Below are 21,979 nucleotides of genomic sequence, written 5' to 3' on the forward strand. Positions count from 1 at the left end.
ACTAAGTATTACTCAGACAGCGTTTCCTAATTTCTGAAGTTTCTGGATAGCAGCTCAAGACAGTGCTGTGTAAGTGATTTAATAAAGGCATCCTAGAACAGAATTCTGGCATTAATTTCCTATGAGAACAATGACTTCCCAAACAGGAAGCTAGGAGAGGCAGACCAGAAGCAACCTTGGTTTGTAAAAGAGAAAGCAAAAGGGAATGACAGCAGTAGAACCTCCCAAACACCTTGCATCTATTTCTCTGCGACATCCAGCTTCTGACTTGCCCAGTCTACAGCATTTAGACACTGTGTTGGAACGGTAAATTAGAAGCATACAAGGAAAAGGTAAGGAAAAATAAATATTCTCTAGCAGGCACTATCATTTCTCTCCCCTAGAGATGGCTGTTTGCCACTGGGAAAGACTGATCATATGTCTATCGATGCTCTTTCCTTCCTACTATTTCTGACCCAAGGCTTCTGTTAGAAGTTTATGAACTAATTTTAGGGGTCTTTTTCCTATACTTTAGAAGAGCAGTTCAGCTGAATTTTGGCTGTTGGGTTTTGTGCTTGAACAAAACACCTGTATTGAACGACTACAGGAAAAAACCTGCAGAACAGAACAGTTAAAATAAGTACATACATATTTACTCCTAGGCTGGAATATTTTATGAAGACCTGATGGTTTAGTCTGATAATTTTTTTTTAGACATGAATTTTATATATAAAATTATCTATTATCTACTAAAATAAACTCTTCCAAATCTGTTAAACATCTGCAAATGAAAAGTGGTTGTTACAAGATTACAGTGGAATACCGCAAGGAATATGTCCTCAAAGAAATTATTCTGCAGAAATACTATGATAGAGTTGTTTCATGTTGGAAAAGGACATCTTGAACGTATTTCAGTAGGCCAGAATCATTAACTAGCCAACAACATGGAACACAGAAACACTGCATCAAGTCTAAGAAATGAAAAGTATCTCATTCTGGAGCTTTATCTCTTTAGGGGGGTTCCAAACACTGAAAGATGGAGTAACTGTTTTAAGGACATAAACATGTTTGCTTTTATCTTAGGAGTAAATTGTATCTCTATTAGAAAGTACAAGTTTGGTGGGAATTAAAACCATACTTTCACATTGCTGGGTTGAACACTGTCTCTGAGCAGAAGTGCTGTAGTTTCAGTTTCTTTTCTCAGCTTTTAGAGACCCTGGGTGGAGTTACTGGTGAATATCATAGCTACTTCAGTCATGGAATAAAAACATTGAGCTTCTTTCCCCCTGCACCCTCAATTTTTGACAATATGTGCTTACCATAGTGGCATTTTAAAGAACTAGAAACTGTTTTTTTCTTTTTCTGTGAGCAAAAGGGAGGGTCTCTTAAGAGAAAAAGTAACTGCAGGCTTCCGTAGCCCGCAGCCCCACTTTTTTCTCTGCCCTCACGTTCATTAGTTAAATCAGGAGGCAGCTTGGCCAAAGGTAGGACAGCTATAAAAAATCTTTACTATTGCTTCCCATTAAAGTTTACAGTTTAGGAAATCAAATAATAGATTGAGGAAAGCATGTTGCTAGGGTAGCTTAGATATACGAGTGTTCTTTCAGAAAACAAAATTTCACTGAAAAAATCTAAGAAGTCATTTTGTCTCAGGAACACTCAGCTATGAATAAGAAAAGATGGATGGAGGAGACCATTACCACTAATGCAACAACTGTAGGTGGGTGCAATTCCATAAAGTAAATATTTCAGATGAATGAATATAATTCTCCTAAAGAAAGTGAGAGGATAAAGTAAAACTAGACAGATTAAGGGAAATTATTTTATTTTATTATATTTTATTTTGGTTCTTTCTTTAAAGTTTTTGCAAAAAGTCCACATTTACTAAGACCAAGCGGAATGTAAGATGCATTTCTTCCTGTCACTTAAATGCTGCTGAACTCCTTGCTTTTGTTTAATTTGAGAAACCTTAGTGAACTCAAACAGTACTGAAAAGGTAATACAGAAAATATTTTCCTTTCATTTGCAATAGCAACAGCTAAGTAATCACAGCAGTATCTTTCTACCCCAGTGTATTTTCGCAGTGTTATTCAAGCAAATTCTGTACCTAGCCACATCTAAGGGTGAAAAAAAGGTTGAATTTCTGTGTGCGGTTGATTTTTCTTCTTCACCAAACTGGGAATTTAATGAGAGCCATCTGCGACATGTACACAACATGATGGGTGAACAATTGACTAAAGAGTTGGACTCAAAGCATTGTAGTAAATGGAGTCACACCTGGCTGGTGGCCAGTTGCTAGTGGTGTTCTCCAGGGCTTAATTTTAGGGCCAGTTCTCTTCAATGTTTTTATCAATGACCTGGGCAGGGGAGTTGAGTGCACACTAAGCAAGTTTGCCAATGATACTAAATTAAGAGGAGCCATTGATTGCAAGGCCTTACAGAGAGTTCTTGATAGATTAAAGTGTGGAGCAGTCACCAACCATATGAAATTTAATGAGGACAAATGCTGGATTCTGCACCTGGGACAGTGTAATCTTGGATGTGTGTATAGATTGGAGTACAAGAGACTGGAGTGTAGCCCTGCAGAACAGGATCTGGGGGTTTTGGTTGATGGTAAGTGCAATAAGAGTCAACAATGTGCCCCTGGTGGCCAAAAGGGCCCACCATATCCTGGGGTGCATTAGGCACAGTATAGCAAACTGGTCAAAATAAATGACTGTCCCATTTTACCCAGTATTGGTGTGGCCTCGCCTCAAGTACTGTGTGCAGTTTGGTGCTCCACAACATAAGGATATAAAAATATTAGAATGTATCCAAAGCAGGGAAACAAAGATGGTGAAAGGACTAGAGGGCATGACTTATGAAGAGTGTCTGAGGATACTAGGTTTGTTTGGCTTAGAAAAGAGGAGACTGAGAGGTGAATTCATTGCTGTCTACAAATTCCTCATGGGAGGTGCAGAGAGGGAGGTGCTGATCTCTTCTGTCTGGTGTCCAGTGATAGGACACAAGGGAATGGCTTAAAGCTGCGCCAGGAGAAGTTCAGATTGGATATTAGGAAAAAGTTCTTCACTGACAGGGTGGTCAAGCACCCCAGGGAAGTGGTCATGGCCCCAAGCCTGTTGGTGTTCAAGAAGTGTTTGGACAATGCTCTTAGAAATGTGGTTTAACTTTTTGGTTGTCCTGTGTGGAGTCAGGAGTTGGACTCAATGATCTTTGTGGGTCCCCTCCAACCCAGGATATTCTATGATTCTGTGATTTTATGATTTATTTTTTTTCATTGGATAGCTCATACAACCACAAATAGGTGTCCAAATGACCACAAATAGGTATCAGTCACAATCTTTGTGTAATGTCAGCTATGGAAGTGGTTTAAAAACAGGATTCAAGTAAAATCATTCTGTAATAAGTCTGTCTTAGAAGTAGCTAATGCCTTATATATGATCTTACTTCACATTCCCACAATGTCCCCTAATTGAACTGTTGTATTCCATGTGGCAGATTACACTAATGAAGAAATTAATGGTTGATAATAGTAAGGAAATATGTGTCATTTAGTTAATAGGCTATTATAAATCACTCGTTTAGTAATTCTGTGATTTTTTCCTTAAAGAATGGAAAATGCAAACACTGAAAAAAAATGAGAAATCACATTCCTATCAACATATTGAACAATGGACAAAAGAGGAAGTCAAACAAAGGGCAACTGAAGCTGTTAAGATTAACCAGAAATATGCAGAAATCCTGTTTAACCAAGATGTGACTGGTTTTACTTTGAAACTGATGCCTAAAGCAGATTTTGTGGAAAGGGGCATACCTCATGGGCCTGCTCTTCAAATAATATATTTCCTGAAACACCATGACATTCTAGCTTAAGGTTCATGCCAGGCTGTGGAACAAGAAGACAGTGAATAGAGTCTTGATAGAGAAGGATAAGATGAAGAAATTGCAAGGAAAGAGTGCAAGAAGAAATATGGGTCATTTGATTTCAGTATACTGCAGGATTCTAAGACAGAGCCCATAGAACACAAAAAAGCAATGAAGTCAGCTGACAAAGAGAATGTATCAGGGAAGCCACTGTCAAACAGCCAGCACCCAAATGGAAAGATGTGTATGCCATGTCCTTTTGATAATTTCAGTGACGGTACACTATATACATGGTATAATATTCTTAATGTCCTTGAAACAAGGCCATTCAATCTCATTGATCCAGCACATGAATTCAAATTACTTACCAACACAGAGAAGGCACTAGAAGAGGATATCATGATGAAATTTAGCAATGAAGTCTCTAGATTTGCTGCAGCCCGTATGAACTGCTGCACAAATGGCACTATTCATTTTGGAGTACGTGACAATCTACGTGGGAAAATTAAACGAATAAAAGTTTCAAAGAAAGAAGCATACGTTGACCATTTGAATAAATTAACTGGAAAGTACTTTAATGAGCAAAACACCATCATTGCAAATGCTTGCATTAAAGAACTTAGATTTGTGGAAGTATTATTACAAAATGGAACTCCACCACATATGTTTGCCATTGAAATAGATGTAGTTCCCAAACACTGCATCTGTGATACAAAATATTTCTGTACCAACACATACGAATATGAGAGTAAGAGTTGGAAAAAAGCTGCCTTCATCCAGTATGGACCTAGTTCCAAAAATATTCAAAATACAAAAGAATTTGAAACTTTTAAAGGCATCTTGACAGCTTTAGCAGATTCTCGTAAAAGAGCAGAGGAAGAATATAAGTTAAAGCAAAAGAAATCAATAAATGAAGGACTAAAGCTAGTTAGTCTACTCATAGGTAACAGGGACCCACTAGATAGCTCTTATTATGACTACTACATTTTGGTATCACCAGATGCCACCCAAGTCAAACTTCACATTTAGACTTTTTACAGGAAATAAAATGGTTTGCTGTGCTTGACTTTGATTTTGAATCAGAAATGAATGGTGTGTTCAAGACTTAAAAAAAAAATCAAAATGCCAAACTTTACTTCCCAGATGATCATGTAAACAAAGTGGGTTTAGTTTCTGAACAAGCTGAAAAGCTGAAACTACATCAGGACACCAACTGGATTTTCTGCAATGGTGGATTAGACTTCAAAGGCAATAATAAACTACCACTAGATCCCACTTCATCACAAGACAGAACTACTTGTGTCAGAAAAAATACTTCATTTCTTTCACACAAAGAAGTAAAGCAGAGTGGAAAGTTTTTAATGGTGTTTCTTTTGCTTTCCACAGTGGAAGATTCAGCTGATCCCCTTACTGAGGCTTTTATGACATTTTACCAAGAATTAAAAGGGCTAGAATACATGGTCTAATTTGCATTGGTGCAGGTCCATACCAGCGATCAAAAGATGTTCTGCATGCTAGAGGCCTTAGTGAGGAAGCACTTTCAAACAAATATGTTTCTAATTTAACCCTGCAAATGGTAAATGGTACCATCATAAAATTAAAATCAGTGACAGTTTTCTGAAAGACTTCTGCCCTCTGTTGGTCATTCTACCGTTCTTCTAAAGAAGACTCCATGGCAGCATTGGAAATACTTTGTGAAAATGAATGCAAAGACACAGGAATAGAGAAGGATGCAGATAAATTTACAAATTTTCTGAAAGAGCGGGAAGAAGTTTTTTATCGAGCTGGTAAAGTATCATGCTGGAATTTCTATTTTTCTTCTGAAAATTATACTTGAGATTTTATCAGAAGGGACAGTTATGAAAAGCTTGAACACCTAATTGTGTCTTCATTTAACAGTGCTAATCAATCACCTGTAAAAATTATCAACCTTTATCACCACCCAAGCTGTGGTAGGACAACATTAGCTATGCATATCCTTTGGGACCTCTGGGAGCAATTCAGGTGTGCTGTTCTGAAAAACAAACCAAGTGATTTTGGAACACAGCTGACAACTTTACTCACCTGTGGAGAAAACAACAACACAGGCTATTTACCAGTGTTACTTCTCATGGATGATTTTGAAGAGCAAGAAAATGTCTATTTTCTGCAGAAAAGTAATTCAGGCAGCTATAACAGTGTATTGGCTTTGTGTGGCAAGGTTTTGGTAGCGGGGGTGGGGAGGGGTTACAGAGGTGGCTTCTGTAAGAAGCTGCTGGAAGCTTCCCCTGTGTCCGACAGAGCCTATACCAGCCGGCTCTAAGACGGACCCGCCGCCGGCCAAGGCTGAGCCAATCAGCGATAGTGGTAGTGCCTCTGTGATAACATTTTTAAGAAGGAAAAAAAAAGTTGGGACAGACGGGAAATGGCAGCCAGAGAGAGGAGTGAGAACATGAAAGAGAAACAACCCTGCAGACCCCCAGGTCAGTGAAGAAGGAGGGGGAGGAGATGCTCCAGGTGCCGGAGCAGAGATTCCCCTGCAGCCCGTGGGGAAGACCATGGTGAGGCAGGCTGTCCCCCTGCAGTCCATGGAGGTCCACGGTGGAGCAGATATCCACCTGCAGCCCGGGGAGGACCCCACGCCGGAGCAGGTGGGTGCCTGAAGGAGGCTGTGACCCCGTGGGAAGCCCGCACTGGAGCAGGCTCCTGGCAGAACCTGCGGATCTGTGGAGAGAGGAGCCCATGGAGCAGGTTTTCTGGCAGGACTTGTGACCCTGTGGGGGACCCACGCTGGAGCAGTGTGCTCCTGAAGGACTGCATGCCATGGAAAGGACCCATGCTGGAGCAGTTTGTGAAGAACTGCAGCCCCTGGGAATGGCCCACGTTGGAGAAGTTTGTGGAGGACTGTCTCCTGTGGGAGGGACCCCACGCTGGAGCAGGGTAAGAGTGTGATGAGTCCTCCCCCTGAGGAGGATGAAGTGGCAGAAAATAATGTGTGATGAACTGACCGTAAACCCCATCCCCATCCCCGCTGTGCTGCTGGGGGGGGTTGGTAGAAAATCCAGGAGTGAAGTTGTGCCCAGGAAGAAGGGAGGGGTGGAGGGAAGGTGTTCTGAGATTTGGTTTTATTTCTCATTACCCTACTCTGGTTGATTTGTAATAAATTGAGTTAATTTTCCCCAAGCTGAGTCTGTTTTGCCCGTGACGGTAATTGGTGAGTGATCTCTCCTGTCCTTATCTCAACCCACAAGCTCTTTGTTATATTTTCTCTCCCCTGTCCAGGTGAGGAGGGGGAGTGATAGAACAGCTTTGGTGGGCGCCTGGCGTCCAGCCAGGGTCAACCCACCACAAACAGACAAATGCATTCAGTATATAACTCCTTTAGTGATCATTCTAAACTGTATTAGATCTCAGAATCCTGATGAAAGTTCAACAATCAATTTATTGAACAGCATTTCTTTAAAGCATATGCTTTCTGAAAAAGAGCAAAGGGCCTTTGATCAGAAATGAAAATATATTCTAAAAGTGCATCCAAATCCTGACAATTTCTATTTATTTATGATTATGAAGAAAAACTTTGATCCACAGTACATAGAAAAAGTGGTAAAAAGTACCTTGGATAACTTGGCTACTGCCTCTAAACTAGCACAACTTGTTTGCTATCTAACACTGTTAAACTCACATGTAAGAACATCTACAGTTTCAATATATCTATAAGAAGAATTCTTAGGAATTAATTCTCAAGAGATTGGCTGCAGTAAAGATAAATTAATAGAAAAGATGGGAATTTGTTCCAATATTCTAATATATGATCAGGTACATGAATACATGAGATACAAAGGTCTTCATATCATTTACCCACTGATACCATCTCACTGCCTAACAGAATTGAAGCTAACCTATGACTTGCCTAAAAGTGAAATTACATTGCAGTTATTGAAAGAAGATTTATTTTATGAGACTTTGTTAAAGCAAGACAAACTTATTCACGATATACAAACCCTGCTGATTACTAGACAGCACAAGGAACATGGCAATGAGTCAGATACATGGTTTCCCCCTTAACTGAAGCCATTCATACAGCAGAGAAGTGTGGTAACGTGGAATATGTGTTAAAACAAGCATCCACTAGATTAGAGCAAAATGGTTACATTTACCAAGCCTTAGCAATATTCTTCTACATTAAAGAGAGAAAATTTGACTCTGCATTATACTGGGCCAAAGCAGCCAAACAAAGAGCACAACACAATTCATACATATCAGATACTCTAGGTCAAGTCTTTAGAAGTAAGCTAAGATACCGTGTAGAGTGCAAAGCAAAGAGTGTGGTCCTGATAGCTGAGGAACTGAAATACTTGCTAGAGCTTGCTGATAATGCTTCACAGGCTTTCAGAGAATCCCAGTGGCAAGCTGAAAATTTAGACAATGAACAATATTTGCAGCATCAAAAGCTTAAAAGGAAGTTTCAAACATAAAATACAGCTGGTTATCAGGGAGAGATAGAGACTGGTCTTTATGTTATTGACATCCTTTGGCATGTTCATTTTTTCAGCAAAAAAGACTTGCAGTGTAGAAAAAATATGACAAAGTATCTATCAGGAAATAGTGTTTTGAATGTAGATAACCCTAACACAGAGACTGAAATGTTCAAGGTTCTTGAACATTATTCCAGCTTTTTATGTAATTTGCGATCACAGTTGAAAAGGGCATTTGACTTTTTTGAAGACTACTTTGTGTTTTTCAAAACACAAACCAATGAAAAACAAATTGCAGAAGCAAAATTGTATGAGAAGGTTCAAAACATTTTACCAAATACACAAATATTTTGTGATTTCAGTTTTGAGCAACTGAAAAGTAAACAAATCTCAAAGTGGCCCATGTCTCAATGTATAGAAGCATAGAGGGACACTGCAGAGGCTTCCAAAGCAGGCTCATTTTCTGGCATTTTGGAGTACCTCCACAGAAATCACAGAAATGCTGACAGAGAAATAGAAGATGTAGTAGAAGCATATGCTTTTTGTGTGAGGAGTGTGCACAAGCAACTCTGAAGACAAACAGAATTTGATTTTGGCAAATGTTTTCTGAACTGCATTAAACCTATATCCGCTAAGTTACATCCTTCTAAGGTGTTAAGAAGTCTGCTTCTAAGCATTCTATAGAAGTGGAACCAACTTCACCATGTGTAGAGGCTTTCTTCCTAGCCTCCTTGTTGTTCTGGCCCCAAAATAGAAAACAACTAAATGAAGATTCCAGGAAAAGGAAAACTTTTTTTAGACACTTAAGTGAGGTTTTCAAAGAGCTCTGCGGAACCCTGCATCGTTCCAGGCAGTCTCTGGCTCTTTTCTATCCAGCAAAAGGCAGTGGCCTGAACAGATTTGTTCACAAAGGAAAAACAGATCAGCTTTTTAGTTCACTTTCAGAACAGAAACTGAATTCCCTTTGACAGAGTGGAAATATCTGGAAGCAACAGGCTGTCCAAGATCTTCTGCTTCCTTAGCATGTAAGAGTGAAGGGTAAGGTTATCTATGTAGACTGTGGCAGCAATGAAAACTTTAGCGTACCAGTGCAGCCTGTTCCCTCATGCCTATGGCAAAATGGCCCAAACATAAAAAGAGTGTCTTTTTACCTTGGGTTTTCCATTGCTTGTCTCCTGGCATACAACACACAAAGTCTGTAATTAAAACAATAGGTATTGCAGTTTCTCAGCTACAAGGCTTTTTCAGGCAAAATTATCCTTTAACTGGTTTTTGGTTTGGGTTTTTTTTTTTTTGGGTCAACAATTGCAAATGACAACCTCAGGCTGTCCATTATATTTCCTTCCTCACTATTTTAGTCTTTCAGTCCCATGCAGAATTGTGTCTCAACTGTCATAACTGCTGTTTGGACAGTCAAACTGAAATCTTGGTGGAGTTAGTCCTATAGACTGGTCACTACTACTCAGAGTTCTTTGGTTGATAACAACATGAGAAATCATTCAAAAAAAAAAATCTAAAAAAGAATATTTTGAAAATGTTACCTTTAAATACCATCACTTTCAAGAACACTACTATCTTGCTAGCTTTTTTGCCATTGCTTGTAAGGAAGAATGTCTCACCACAATTTTCACACTCTTCTGTAAGTAATGTAAGAACAAGGAATATATGTTAGAAAACATGTATTATGTAACATTTGCTGATGCTCCATTGTACCTGGCATCATCTTGGCACACGGGTAATGTAAACGGCCATTCATTTGCAAAGCAGCATTTTTTCTCTGTTGATATCGTACATCCTTTAATAATGTAATGCATTTGTATATGGGCCTGTATTAATAGCTGAGCTGTACATCTTGTGGGAGGACAGAATCTCATCTCAGTGAGTCACACCTCCTAAGAACTGCAAGTATTTCTATGTGCTCAAGCTCAGCTGAGCTGTATAGGGTGCATTGGGCACACCCGGCAGGGTGCAAGGTGCCCCATGGCGGGAGGCCATGATCTGCTGTGGGCCGGTCGCAGCCAGTTCCAGCCGGCTCCAGCACCGGTGTGAGCACCCTGTCGCCCGCCAAACCTCCGCCATTCAGGGGAGCCCATGGCGATCCGACAAGTTTAAGAAAGAGTGGGAGCTGTGACAGGCAGGAGAAATGATGGAGGAGATGCTGTCGGAGACATGTGGAAGGCATGGCTGGAGACACACTTCTGGAAAGGGGTGACCCACATCAGGGCTGGGATACCCTTGAGGGACTGCAGCCCATGGGCAACCCACGCGGGGGCAGAAGAAACAAGAAGGAAGGACCAGTGGAGAAGCAGAAGAAAAGGGTCAGAAGCAAGGAGTGGCAAAAATAAACCACTACACACTGAGACCGACCTCCTCCACTGCAGCTCTGTCGCCTTGGCAGGGGGGTGGGAAGGACTGAGCAGAGGTGAAAACAAGGGGAGTTGTGGCTCGGCAGGGGGAAGGAGAGGTGTTGGACTGAAGCTGAAAGGGGAAGAAAGGCATTTCCCTAAGTATTTGCTTAGTTGTTTGTCTTCTTGGTTTCTCAATACCCCAATCAGTAATTAAACGTTTAGGTTAATTGGCAATAAATTAAGTGAAACTCCCCAAGTTGAGACTGTTTTGCCCACAAGGCGTGTACATTTACTAATAACCTTTGGGATCTGGCACAGTGTATTACATGCTAGACACCGCACTATATCCCTGTGCGAGTTTACAGAAACACAAATTTTTATTATTTGTATATATCAGGCTGTTTGTTATAAAATTGTATTTTTATCAGCAGTAGCTCATTAATAAATACATATATTTGATAACGTCCTCAATTGCAGTGTGGAACTGTATTTGATGATATGTATCACACACAAAGGCTGACAGAATTGCTTTTTACAAGTATTTCCTATTTTCTGTTACTTTGTAAGACCATTTTTTTCATGGCTCATAACTTCATTATTCTTTGTATTTTGAAAACTAAGCTCTCCCATGCCAAATATCTGCCTCAGACGTATTTTGTGTTAATTAAAGCCAAAGGGCTCAGTAGCTTCCAAGTGTGAGGTCAAGAAAAAAATATGTTGTGTTGCCCATATTAAACAACTCTACCAGCTTTTTCCAGCACACTCAGGAATTCTTTGGAGTGGTGTTTAAAAAGGGGTTTACTCTGACAGGAGAAAAAAGGTGTATGTGAGGGGAAATTTGTCTGCACAAGCCTAATTTTATCAAGCTGCAAGGCCTGAAAAAACTGCCCTTCATATATGGGCATATGCAAATTTAGGTTCTAACAGCAGAGCCTATACACAGGTGACAGCCCCAGAAGCTGCAGGTCTGGGCTGTGATGGGCCAAGTCAAAGCTAAAAGCTCAGCCCTGCACTGTCAGTGCTGAGTCTAGAAACCTGGAGGAGACAACCTGATACAACCTGGTTGTGCAGGAGCCAAAACCAGGTCTGCAGGAAGGAGGAGAGGCAGGGACACCCAACCAAGAAGCTGTGTGACTTCTACAAACCACTGTGATGTTATCTCAGCAGCTCCCTCCACTGTGCTGATGGAGCAGCTAAGGTCCCTGCTGCGCCCAAGCAGCATTTGTGGACTGTGAACTCCTGTGTAGGAACAGGAACCGAGGATTCCTCTCCTGGAGGAGTGCAAGGCCTGCAAAAATCAGTTCAGGGGGTGGAAGTTAAGAGTGCTGAAGATCCATCTCTGTCTAAAATCAGAGCTAGAAGCACAGGACATAGAGAGGGCTTCACAACTAGTAACAGAAGGGAAAATTTCCACTAAGGAGATCTTAGGGGAAACAAACTGCTGGAGCACGGCTGCTAAGATTTAGGATAGGAACAGTGGCAGTAACTACCACTCTTTTACTCTGTCAAAGTATATGATATGAGTTAAAAAATATGATCCTTTTAACTGATATTTCTTTATAATGAATATCTACTCAATAGGAAAACACCTCTTTTCATAAATCTGAGGTGGGCAGCTGCATGCACCACATGCGTTATCTGGTAATGCCTGAACTGAAATCTCAAGTTTGTCATTTAGTCTTCACGTGACATAAGGTAAGCAATTTTATGCCAATATTTCCATCTGTGAAATGGAAAATATTCATATGCACTCATAGTAAAGATGTAAGAATAAGTTAATATTTGCCTGTTAAAATTTAACACACTCCTGCTGTCCAGTCCTCCTCCTGCCTCTGTCTGGTGGAAGGAGCAGTATCTCTGTCACTCATGCTTCACACTTTTATTTCAAACTGAAATGGTGTGGCACAAGGCTTTCCACAGAGCAAATATACACTTACATTTACTGCTGGGTTGTTGGGTATTTTTCTCACACAAATGTGTACAAGACTTGAAAGACTCAGGGCTGAAATAAACTAAAATATCTATGGAAAAGGAAAACAAGGCAGAAGGAATTTCATCACAAATGAGAGCTGGGCTTATCTACAGCGCCGATGAGGCAGGTAATGATGCAGTCTTGTGTGGCAGGAGCAACCAAGATCATTCACATAATAATGCAGCAACAGTGAAACCCTGATGAGAGCCCAGTGCTGGGCAGGCCAGGAGCAGCCCCCAGCGCAGGGAAGGCTGTGGGAGGAAGGCCCTGAGGAAGAGGCCATTCCCCACCAGCAGCTGCCACACATTTCACCCATACAGGTGCTGTACGAGAGATGAACCTGGGGGCTTTTGGTACGTGCAATGACACGTGTTTCCACAAAAAAAAAAAAAAGAAAAAAAAAAAAAAAGGCCACGGATACTTAATTTTTAGTCACAGGAGAGAAAAAGGGAAAAGAAACGAGCGCTCCCGGCCTGTGTCAGCTCCGGACACAAAATGGCAGGAGGGCGGGAGCCGCGGGGGAGCTGCGGCCCGCCCGCGCCTCAGGCTCTCGGCGGCGGGGCGGGCGCCGGCCAGCAGGCGGCGCTGTTGCTCCGCGCCCGTCGCGCTGCGCCGCCCGCGGCGGCCCGCGGAGGTTGTGCGTGGGCCGCCCTCCGCCGCCGCCGTCACGCGTGTCCCGTCGAACGGCCAGAGGCCAAGGGGAAGGCGCCGCTGCCTCCGCTGACGCCAGTGGGGTGAGAGAGAAGCGCTGCGGTCACCTTAGCAAGAGACCACTCGTGCTGCGTGAAAGGGATAAGGAAAACGCCATCCACGTGCGGCGGGGGGGCCACCTCAGGCGAAGACCCACAGCTGTGGGGAAATTGCTCCAGAAGCTGCGCAAGAGCAACTACAAGCAAAATCCATCCCGAGTGGGACAGGGCCTTCCCCTTCCCGACCGCCGCGCTCCTGCATCGCAAACCCACATGAGGGTAACCACCAGCAGTGTCATGAGGGGACCGAGAGTGGGCCTGTCTGAGGATGTCACCTGTGCCAGGGCAGTGGCAGGCCCTCTCCATCGCTGCCACCGTTTTGGCAGATGCTGAGCAGAAGGACCAGCGACTGATGGGGCTGCAATGAGTGACCTGGATTTTGTTTAACCACAAAACACCCAAGCTGGGATGCTTTGGACAGGGCCCGATCCTGGTGGCATCCGAGTGAAAAAGACGGGAGGAGAGTGACTGGAGGGATTTACCCTTACCCAAGGGGACCAAGGAGACCCAGCACCACAGGGAGTTTCTCACTTTGGGTTGATCCCAGCTAGAAGCACAACTCACCCTCCAGTGAGGGGAGTGTTGGCTGTGACAAATCCATATTGCTTTAATTTGAGCACTCTTTGCTACAGAAAGCTTCTTCTGGTTTCCCTTTGCCTATTGGAACCACAAACCTTCAGTTTATGTAACCTGTCACAAGACAACTTCTGACTTCCTCTTCATAGTCACTTGCTTGTTCCTGGCTGTTGCTTAAAAGCTCAGAATGAAAAATGTGTTCTTTCTTACTCAGCAGCTGTGTTCCCTGAGAGGAGCTTAGGGCTCCATCACTTCTTGCTGAGCCAAACTGTAGCACCAGCTTCAGTGCAGCTATGGCTGCATTGGGAGAGGTCTAGCTTTGCAGCAGATGGGACACTGAAGGAAAAAGTTGCAATAGCAAAGAATACAGTAACAGTTATGAATTAATAATGGTGATAATGAGAAGGAGTGAGAAAGAAGGGAATGAAGAAGACCTGTCCTCGTGCTAGCTTCCCACCTTCTTCAGTGATAGTTTCTGTATTTGAGTCTCGTAACTCAGGGAAATGAGAAAAGAGCACAAACTAACTGGTTTAGTTCAAGCAGTCAAGATGGATCCAGTTTATGCATATGATGGGATGCAGATTCTCCAATGAAACAAAACATAGGAAGAGTTACAAAAAATACCTCAAACATGCTCAATGCTATGAATGCCATGTTGCATGAGTTACCACCTCATGATAGACTGACGAGTGGACTGCACAGCAGAGGAGTGTAAAAAACAACAACTGAGATCCTTGGTAAAGCTCCTGTTGGCATCAGTGTATAGGAGAGTTTCACAATGATGATCAGTGTGGCCACAGGGATCATTTGGGAGTTATGTGTTGGTATATGGACGTACTCTTCCAAAAGGCCAAGTAGAAGGCAAAGACAGAGCAGGAATGGGAGTCTTGTTAAAAGGAGAAACAAAATGGTGTTTTAAAGTCCTGCCTAGTCAAGCTGTTTGTAACAAGTACTGCAAGTAGGCTTTCTACAGAACAAGAAAATACAACTAATCTTTATCATTAAATTTCTTCAGCCTGCAGTTGTCATGAAAAGGCAAGTATCAAAAGAAACAAAATGAGCATAATAGCAAAGAGAAGTCATCTTTCTTGAGAACAAGCTGAAATGTCAAGGACTTAGGATCTACAGTGTGCTGATAAGACACATCGATGTGTGAACTTTCCCTCCCAGAGCCATCCATCTCTATTATCACTGCCTAGAGATGTTTCTGTGTTAACTTTGCATCTGCATCAGTAACTCATTCTGTTCAGCCATCTGTTCCACAGACATCAAACTGTTAAGAAGCCCCAGTACAGCACAATCTAGTCCAGTAACACAGAAACAGAAAAGAAAAGAAAAGATCTCATTACCATTTGAATTCACAGGCTCTGCTGTGATACACATACAATATTTTTTATATTGACATGAACATGGTAATTTGGTGAGTAAATTCTTGGTTATAACAAAGGGATTAAACCCAAACACTTAATATGCAACAGCTATGTTCAGAGGCAAAATAATTATTGAGTTAAACGAGGATTAAGGTAGTTGTTTCTCACTTTGCAGTCTTTAACTGAGTTAAGAAAACATTCCTATTAACTAGGATGATTATTACATCTTGCCATTTTAACTGCTGAAGAGTTCACCACTAATTTATAGTCTGAATGAGATAGGCATTTAAAAGCCAAGATCTCAGGAGAAGATTATGAGAGTAGATTGTTGACAGGTTTCTGGTGCAATTTGAGGTTTCTTGTTTTGTTTTTATTTATTCAAGTCCATATATGATAGAAACTTAGGATTTTTTATTTCAGTTGGCCATGTTGTCTTTCTCAATTAATATGTCCCAAGAGCTTGTAAAGTTATAGTGCCCAATTCAGTGGCTTTTGATATTTTTTTTCTAGGTTTTTTTGGCACTATACAGCTCGGATAATTAAAGGCCAGAGAGCTGGATTCCATTCTGGCCTGTAAATCTTCAGCAGAACTGGTGCTGAAGTTTCAATAACAAAATCATTATTGTGAATGATTACTGAGCCAGAGAAAACCATTGATTGACATTCAGATTCTTAACTGAATTTGCAGATGCTGCGAAGTGAGAAGATTTGGTGGGAGGTCTGAGAGAGGCATTGAGATGGGATCTTACCCTCACATTTTGAGAGAGCTCTCCTTCAGAGTAGCACTGCACTCCAGCATTGCTTTGGGGCTTGGGGAGACAGGGACTGCAGAATTGTGCAGGAGCAACACGCTCAAGCCTCACTCAAAGATAAATGAATGCTGTGTTTAAAGCAATAATCCCTTTGGCTAATTAACATGTGATCTGATTGGTAAATCAGCCTGTGTGAAGTTTTTGCTACCACAGCTCAAGTATTTTCAGTACCTAAGGTCTTTTATTTTTTAAAGGTAACTGTCCCAGGAGGGAGGCAAAGATTCTGCTTATACATTGACCCAGTATACATTATTAAATGTAATCATCTGTTGTGACATAATCTCCAGTGAAGAGAGATGGGTATACGGCCTGATACAGTTTGTGACTGTGTAGCGTGCATCCCATTAGACATACTATACTCTAAACCATGTCTTCAGTTCTATCATGTTCTAAAGGTTTAATACAACCTTTCTGTTTTTACATGATGCTCTGACATGCTCACACATTAATAGTGCACAAAGCCTGTCTGTGGAACTGAAGCTTGCTCAGCCTTGTTGCATATCTTTCATTTCACCTCTATCTTTGTTTTATATAACTCTCCCCACATTGTCTCTTGGAAAGAAATACACCAGACTTGTGTCCCCCAACAGAGCTGTGGTCTCTAAGGCAACTCGTGCACTAATTAAGGAATAGTATAATGGGTATGGTTTTGTTTTGTTAACCAGTGCCCCAAGGAGCATCGTTTCACTTATGCAAGTAGTTTACCCCTCCCCCCACTAGCAAATATCAGCATATTTCTGTTAACTGTCATGTGGGTATGTTCAAAACAATACTTATGAGATAAAATTTTGTCTTTTGAAATAGCAAGCAAATTGGCACATGAATGTAATTTCTGTAGTAACTTGGCGCTGTCTTCTCTGGTTACTGGTTGTTGGCCTCCTCCTCAAAGTGTTCTAGTATTGAAGCCAACACCCATGGCCGCACACTGGGTGTGCTTGGCAGCTGCAGGGCCCAGATGCCAACCACTGGAATGCATTTTATGTACCAGTGTCTCTGCTTGTGGCTTGGCTTTCTGGCCAGCCTTTAGTGAAGTCTCTTCTCTGGACTCATCTGGCTCCAGCGCTTGCTGCTCTTGCAGCTGTGGAACTGAAGCAAAAGCAATTTACAGATGAGCTGTCTCACCGTTCCAGGAACTGCTTGCCTGCATCAGCTCCTAGCAAGCTACATACACTGAGTCCTTTTAGCATGTGAAAAAAAGAGATGTCCCATTTGCCTGTATTCATTGTGGAGGACCGAGTGCATGGATTGACAGGCATCACAGTGCATGACTTGCATCACTCTCTTCAGCAATTAGGGTGGTGATCTTGGCATGGATTTATCTCTACTATTCCACAAGATTTAAAAAAAAAAAAAAAAAAGGAAAATCCACCTGGCAAGCAAGCAGTCTCATTGTCTGGATATATTTAACAAGTATGAGAGGAGACTATATTTCCACAGAAGATCAATTAGTGTAGCATGCAAAAATACAGTTTATTACCATATGTTATTTACTGAGTAGCTTTTTGTAGTATAATTATTAATGTTTTATATTTTGTAGGGCTTACAATCTTAACTCTTTCATGGTAACATTCCACTGTGGTTTCTCTCCTTACAGTACCCTCTAGACTTCTACATTTGTCTGGCAGCTCACTAAAGACATGCCAAGCAGAACACTGGAGGTGTGTTTTGCTACACACCCACGGTAGAGTAATTGACATAGCTGCAGTTATATGCATCTAACTCCACTAGAGAAACATACCCAACTTCTGTTAAGAAGCTACAGTAAGAAAATGTTGATGTATCAGATACTGAAACACCAAGCTGAGACTGAATTGCAACCATTGACTGAAATACTTTTAAATGTCTACAACACTACAGGGATTAATTTTACACCTCTTGATTTGGTGTGCACAAGGGTAAATTCAGCGAAGGGTAATTTCTCAGCTTCCCAGGTTGTATTTAAGAATGCCTGTAACCTGAGAAATTGCACAGTTAGTTAACCATCTCATCTTCTGAACTGTATTTAAGAACAATTATGCTGACAGTAGAAGACAACACATCGAGTACATTTTTGGACAATGTATGCACATACAGGAATGAAAAAGTGTACAAGATAGATATTACTACATGCTCATCTGGAAGATGTCCTTCGGGGGGGAAAATACTCATGACTTGATGTTGTATTCTTTAAATACTGCTGTGCAAACATATAACCAAAGATTATGGAAATTATTCTTTTCTGCCTTAGCACTGATACAGCTATGTCTTGTAACTATATTTACTTCAGTGCTGTCATTCCTGATGGCATTGGTGCCACTGGGAGCACCGTTATCTACTGGTATTGTAAGTAATCTTTGTGCAGATTTCTCAGTGGAGTTTTTCCAGTAAGGCATTTTTTTAATAACAACATTAGAATATAAAATTCTGCAGTATGATAATATTTGGTTAGGACTCTCTAAGACCTTATTCTGAGAGTTCCTCTCCTGATGTTTAACCTGGACAAAAAAAATAGAGTCATATGAATCAGTACAAGCATTGGTAGAAGAGGGAAAAGGTCTAGTAAAATGGCAATCTTTTCACTATATTTAAGTATATGGCCGTCATTCTGAAACCTGTTTATCAAGGTTTACATTATGTGTTTTCTCTTCATTCATTTAAATTCCTGGTAAGAAAGAATATAGGTCTATACGAATGGAATCTTCTTTTCACCAGGTAAAAGTGAACTCAATATAAAGGTACTTGTGGGGGCATTAAGTCTGCTTGTTGGCTGTGCCAATTGATTACCCAATCATTTCCCTTTGACAGGAAGGATAAAATAAATAAAAAGCCCAACAAAACACTGAACAATCTCAGGGAACTTTGTTGAATGACGTCCCAGTGACAGAAGAGTCAAACTTTTCATTATATAAGCTTGTTGTGGTTCGACAACCACAGGTTCCTTCTCACTTTGATATTTCAACTATTCTTTGAGCCCAGTTGCATCTTGACATGCATAGAGGCAATTGACATGGGTCCGGTACGTTAAGCAGCAGGTGGGAAATGAAGTGAAGAAGTTATAGAGATGTTATAGATGTTATAGAGAAAGGGTAGGATTAAATAACAGGCATGTTCTCCTGGCTTCTGATATTAAGGGAGCTCATCTCATAAGGAGGCCTACTTAATATTTTAAACATAAACCTCTAAGGAACTGATATTCATGTTTTGGTGAGTGGTACCTTGACATCAAGCCATGAGTGAGTTGCAAAACAATTTCTTTGCTGATGAGACCCACTGTAGTGTTCACTATGACATTTTCTGACTAGCATATAAAATGGAGGTCTAGACTTCTATAGAATCTTAACAATACAGTGGTTCAACCAGTTTAAAAGGGCTGATCTTCCAGTAATATCTTAACACTTTCTTGCTTACAGTCTTGTTTCACCTCGGTAATGTGAAGTGGTCCCTCCATTCACAAATTTGAAAGAATAAAACAAAATCCCACCAGTGTGGAATGGTAGAATGGAGACTCCAGGGTCTCCTTGCACTAGTTTTATCTCTGTGTAGCTGCATTACTTCAGTGGAAGTAATGCTGGATTCATGCTAGTTATCTTAATTTGAACTAGTAAGACTAGAAAAAAAAAAAAGGCAGCGCACTTCAAAGACATACAGCTGCTTTTCAAGTGTGAAGAAAGTCCTCTTTATGTGCCATATATAGTAAAAATCAAAGTAGATATATCTCTTTTTCATATCTATTTTTTCATACAAATTATGGGGGCATACACTACTGGTCAAATTTGAAGGTGAAATGTTCATTCTTGTTTATTCCGAATGGACATGAAGGATCCCAGGTCACCTTCTATTAAAGTAAAATTTGCTCATGATCCCTGGCCAAATTCTCCTTTCCTAGTAAACAGCACAGCTATCCGTTAGCAGTTGTATATACATGCAAGGTAGATGTATATGTTCATAGATATTGTATATGTGATGTACCTACATATACAGTTTTACACTAGGTGGATGGATACTGTGTATATGTACAGTATTATCATCACAGATGTGTGTACAATATCTTGGTGCTATTAGTGAGTAAGGACAAAACATATTCTGTAAGTTGTGTAATGAAGGGGTGGTATTACATGGCAAATATGAAATCTGTCGGACTTCCAGCAAAGTCAGTTGCAAGAGGACAGCTTGCATCCATCTCCTGTTTCTCAGAGGCAGCAACAACGGTGGGAGTAAATCTTCTAACAAGTCTCAATAGACAAAGATTTTGTTCCCATTCTTCCTGCCTTATCCCCACTCATTTTTCTCCACACTACTTACTTAGACAAATTATTACTTTTCCCTTTACAATGTCACTTCATCCAGTCCTGCCCTGAACCTTTACTAGTTTTGCATCTTCTCTAACATTCTCACCCTGAAACTTTCTGCTGATTGTGCATGTGTATGCATGTGTCTACACATGTGCAACTGTCAGAAATGTTCCTTTATATTTATTATGTTTTGAACCTTTGAGATAAAATGACTGTTAAAAAGAAGGGGCCTCATCTAAGTGCAGTCTTTTAAAGCCCAGCATGGGTTTTACAGCTCACAGAAACGTGCAGTCTGCCTGTATTTTTCTTCTTCCATGGAAGAACATTGCATAGCAATTGGTGTTTGTGTTTACTGGTGTTCACATCTCAGGAAGCAGTTCAAAACAGAATGCAAAGGAAACTAATGAGTTACCAGAGAGAAGAATATGGAGAAGTTAAATAGTTAATTTTTAGTAGGCACAAATCACATTTCCATCAAGTGCAAGCAGTCAGCTGTTATTGTAGGTCACTAAGATACAATGAATTATTTTCTGCAGTTCGTGGAAAACATTAGGCAGCTGTAATAAAGTCAATGGTATTTCCTTCCTTACTGAAACATTACTTCAGCAAAACCCCTTGTTTAGTTAAAACGCCATTTCATGCTTGATAAAATTTCATTGATTTCTTCTTTTTATATTTTTTTATTTCTTTTATTGATTGCTGCAGATAGAGAAAACACTGAGGGAAAAATATCAGAAGTGTTTTTTCATGTTCAGATGGATGACAATTGATCTAAACTAAAAAGGCTATAAACGGAAGGGGGAAGGGAGCACTTCAGTGGCCTTTATATAACATAGATATTCAGTCCAGGAAACATACCACAACATAAATGTCTTTTTAAGACATTAAAACTCAGCTTAAACAAAAGCTAAACTATTTCATACCACAGTTCATTACATTTATTTTTCCTTATGTATTTATCCATAGTTATCTGTAGTAACATACAAAGTTACTGTTTTCAAAGTTTATCTTGCTTTATAAACATCTATTTAAATCCTGCATAAAATATCTTTAATAAATCTCTTTAGGTCAGAGAGTAATACATCTTCTACTCTTGTTTTCTTTTAAGATCTGATGAGATAAGCATGAAGAATTTAAGGGTTCCTGGGAATTCTGAGTGAATCAATTAAGAGATGGTAAGTTTTCTTTCGGGACACTAATCAGTGGTGAATCTCTCAGAACACTGCAAAATGAAGAACAATAGACCTTGACTGTACATATGCAAAAACTGGTCAGCCAGCTGGTTGCACATTATCAGGGGAACACTTTTACTTTTTACATGGAAACAGCAGCCTCAGTGTTTCAAAAATATGCACAGTCCTATGGACTGGCTCACAAACAGTAGCAGCTGGACCTCAAGTTAGGTACCCACACTTTAGTAAGCAAACTAACATTACAGCAGAGGAATGAGAAAAATGTAGGAATTAGTAAGGGTTAGAGGGGCATGTTTGGGTGGGAGGTTACAGCATTCTCACTAGCTGGACAGGGATACAGTTTGGGTAAAAGCTGCAAAGACTTTTGTAAATGTTGCATTAACGATTGGCA

The 21,979-nt window shown here is 40.7% G+C and overlaps 1 protein-coding gene across 1 annotated transcript; it reads left to right on the forward strand.

Moving 5' to 3' along the window:
• The first annotated feature begins 3,876 nt into the window (after nt 1-3,876).
• LOC104314362 (sterile alpha motif domain-containing protein 9-like) lies at nt 3,877-6,318 on the forward strand. The gene is given in 5 exon segments (XM_069775029.1): nt 3,877-4,837; nt 4,840-5,304; nt 5,307-5,451; nt 5,453-5,502; nt 5,505-6,318. Coding segments are annotated over 5 exon segments (2,124 nt in total). The 5' UTR covers nt 3,877-4,014; the 3' UTR covers nt 6,146-6,318.
• The last annotated feature ends 15,661 nt before the right edge of the window (nt 6,319-21,979 follow it).

This window comes from Haliaeetus albicilla, chromosome 2, assembly GCF_947461875.1.
Source record: "Haliaeetus albicilla chromosome 2, bHalAlb1.1, whole genome shotgun sequence".
Classification (NCBI taxonomy): Eukaryota; Metazoa; Chordata; class Aves; order Accipitriformes; family Accipitridae; genus Haliaeetus; species Haliaeetus albicilla.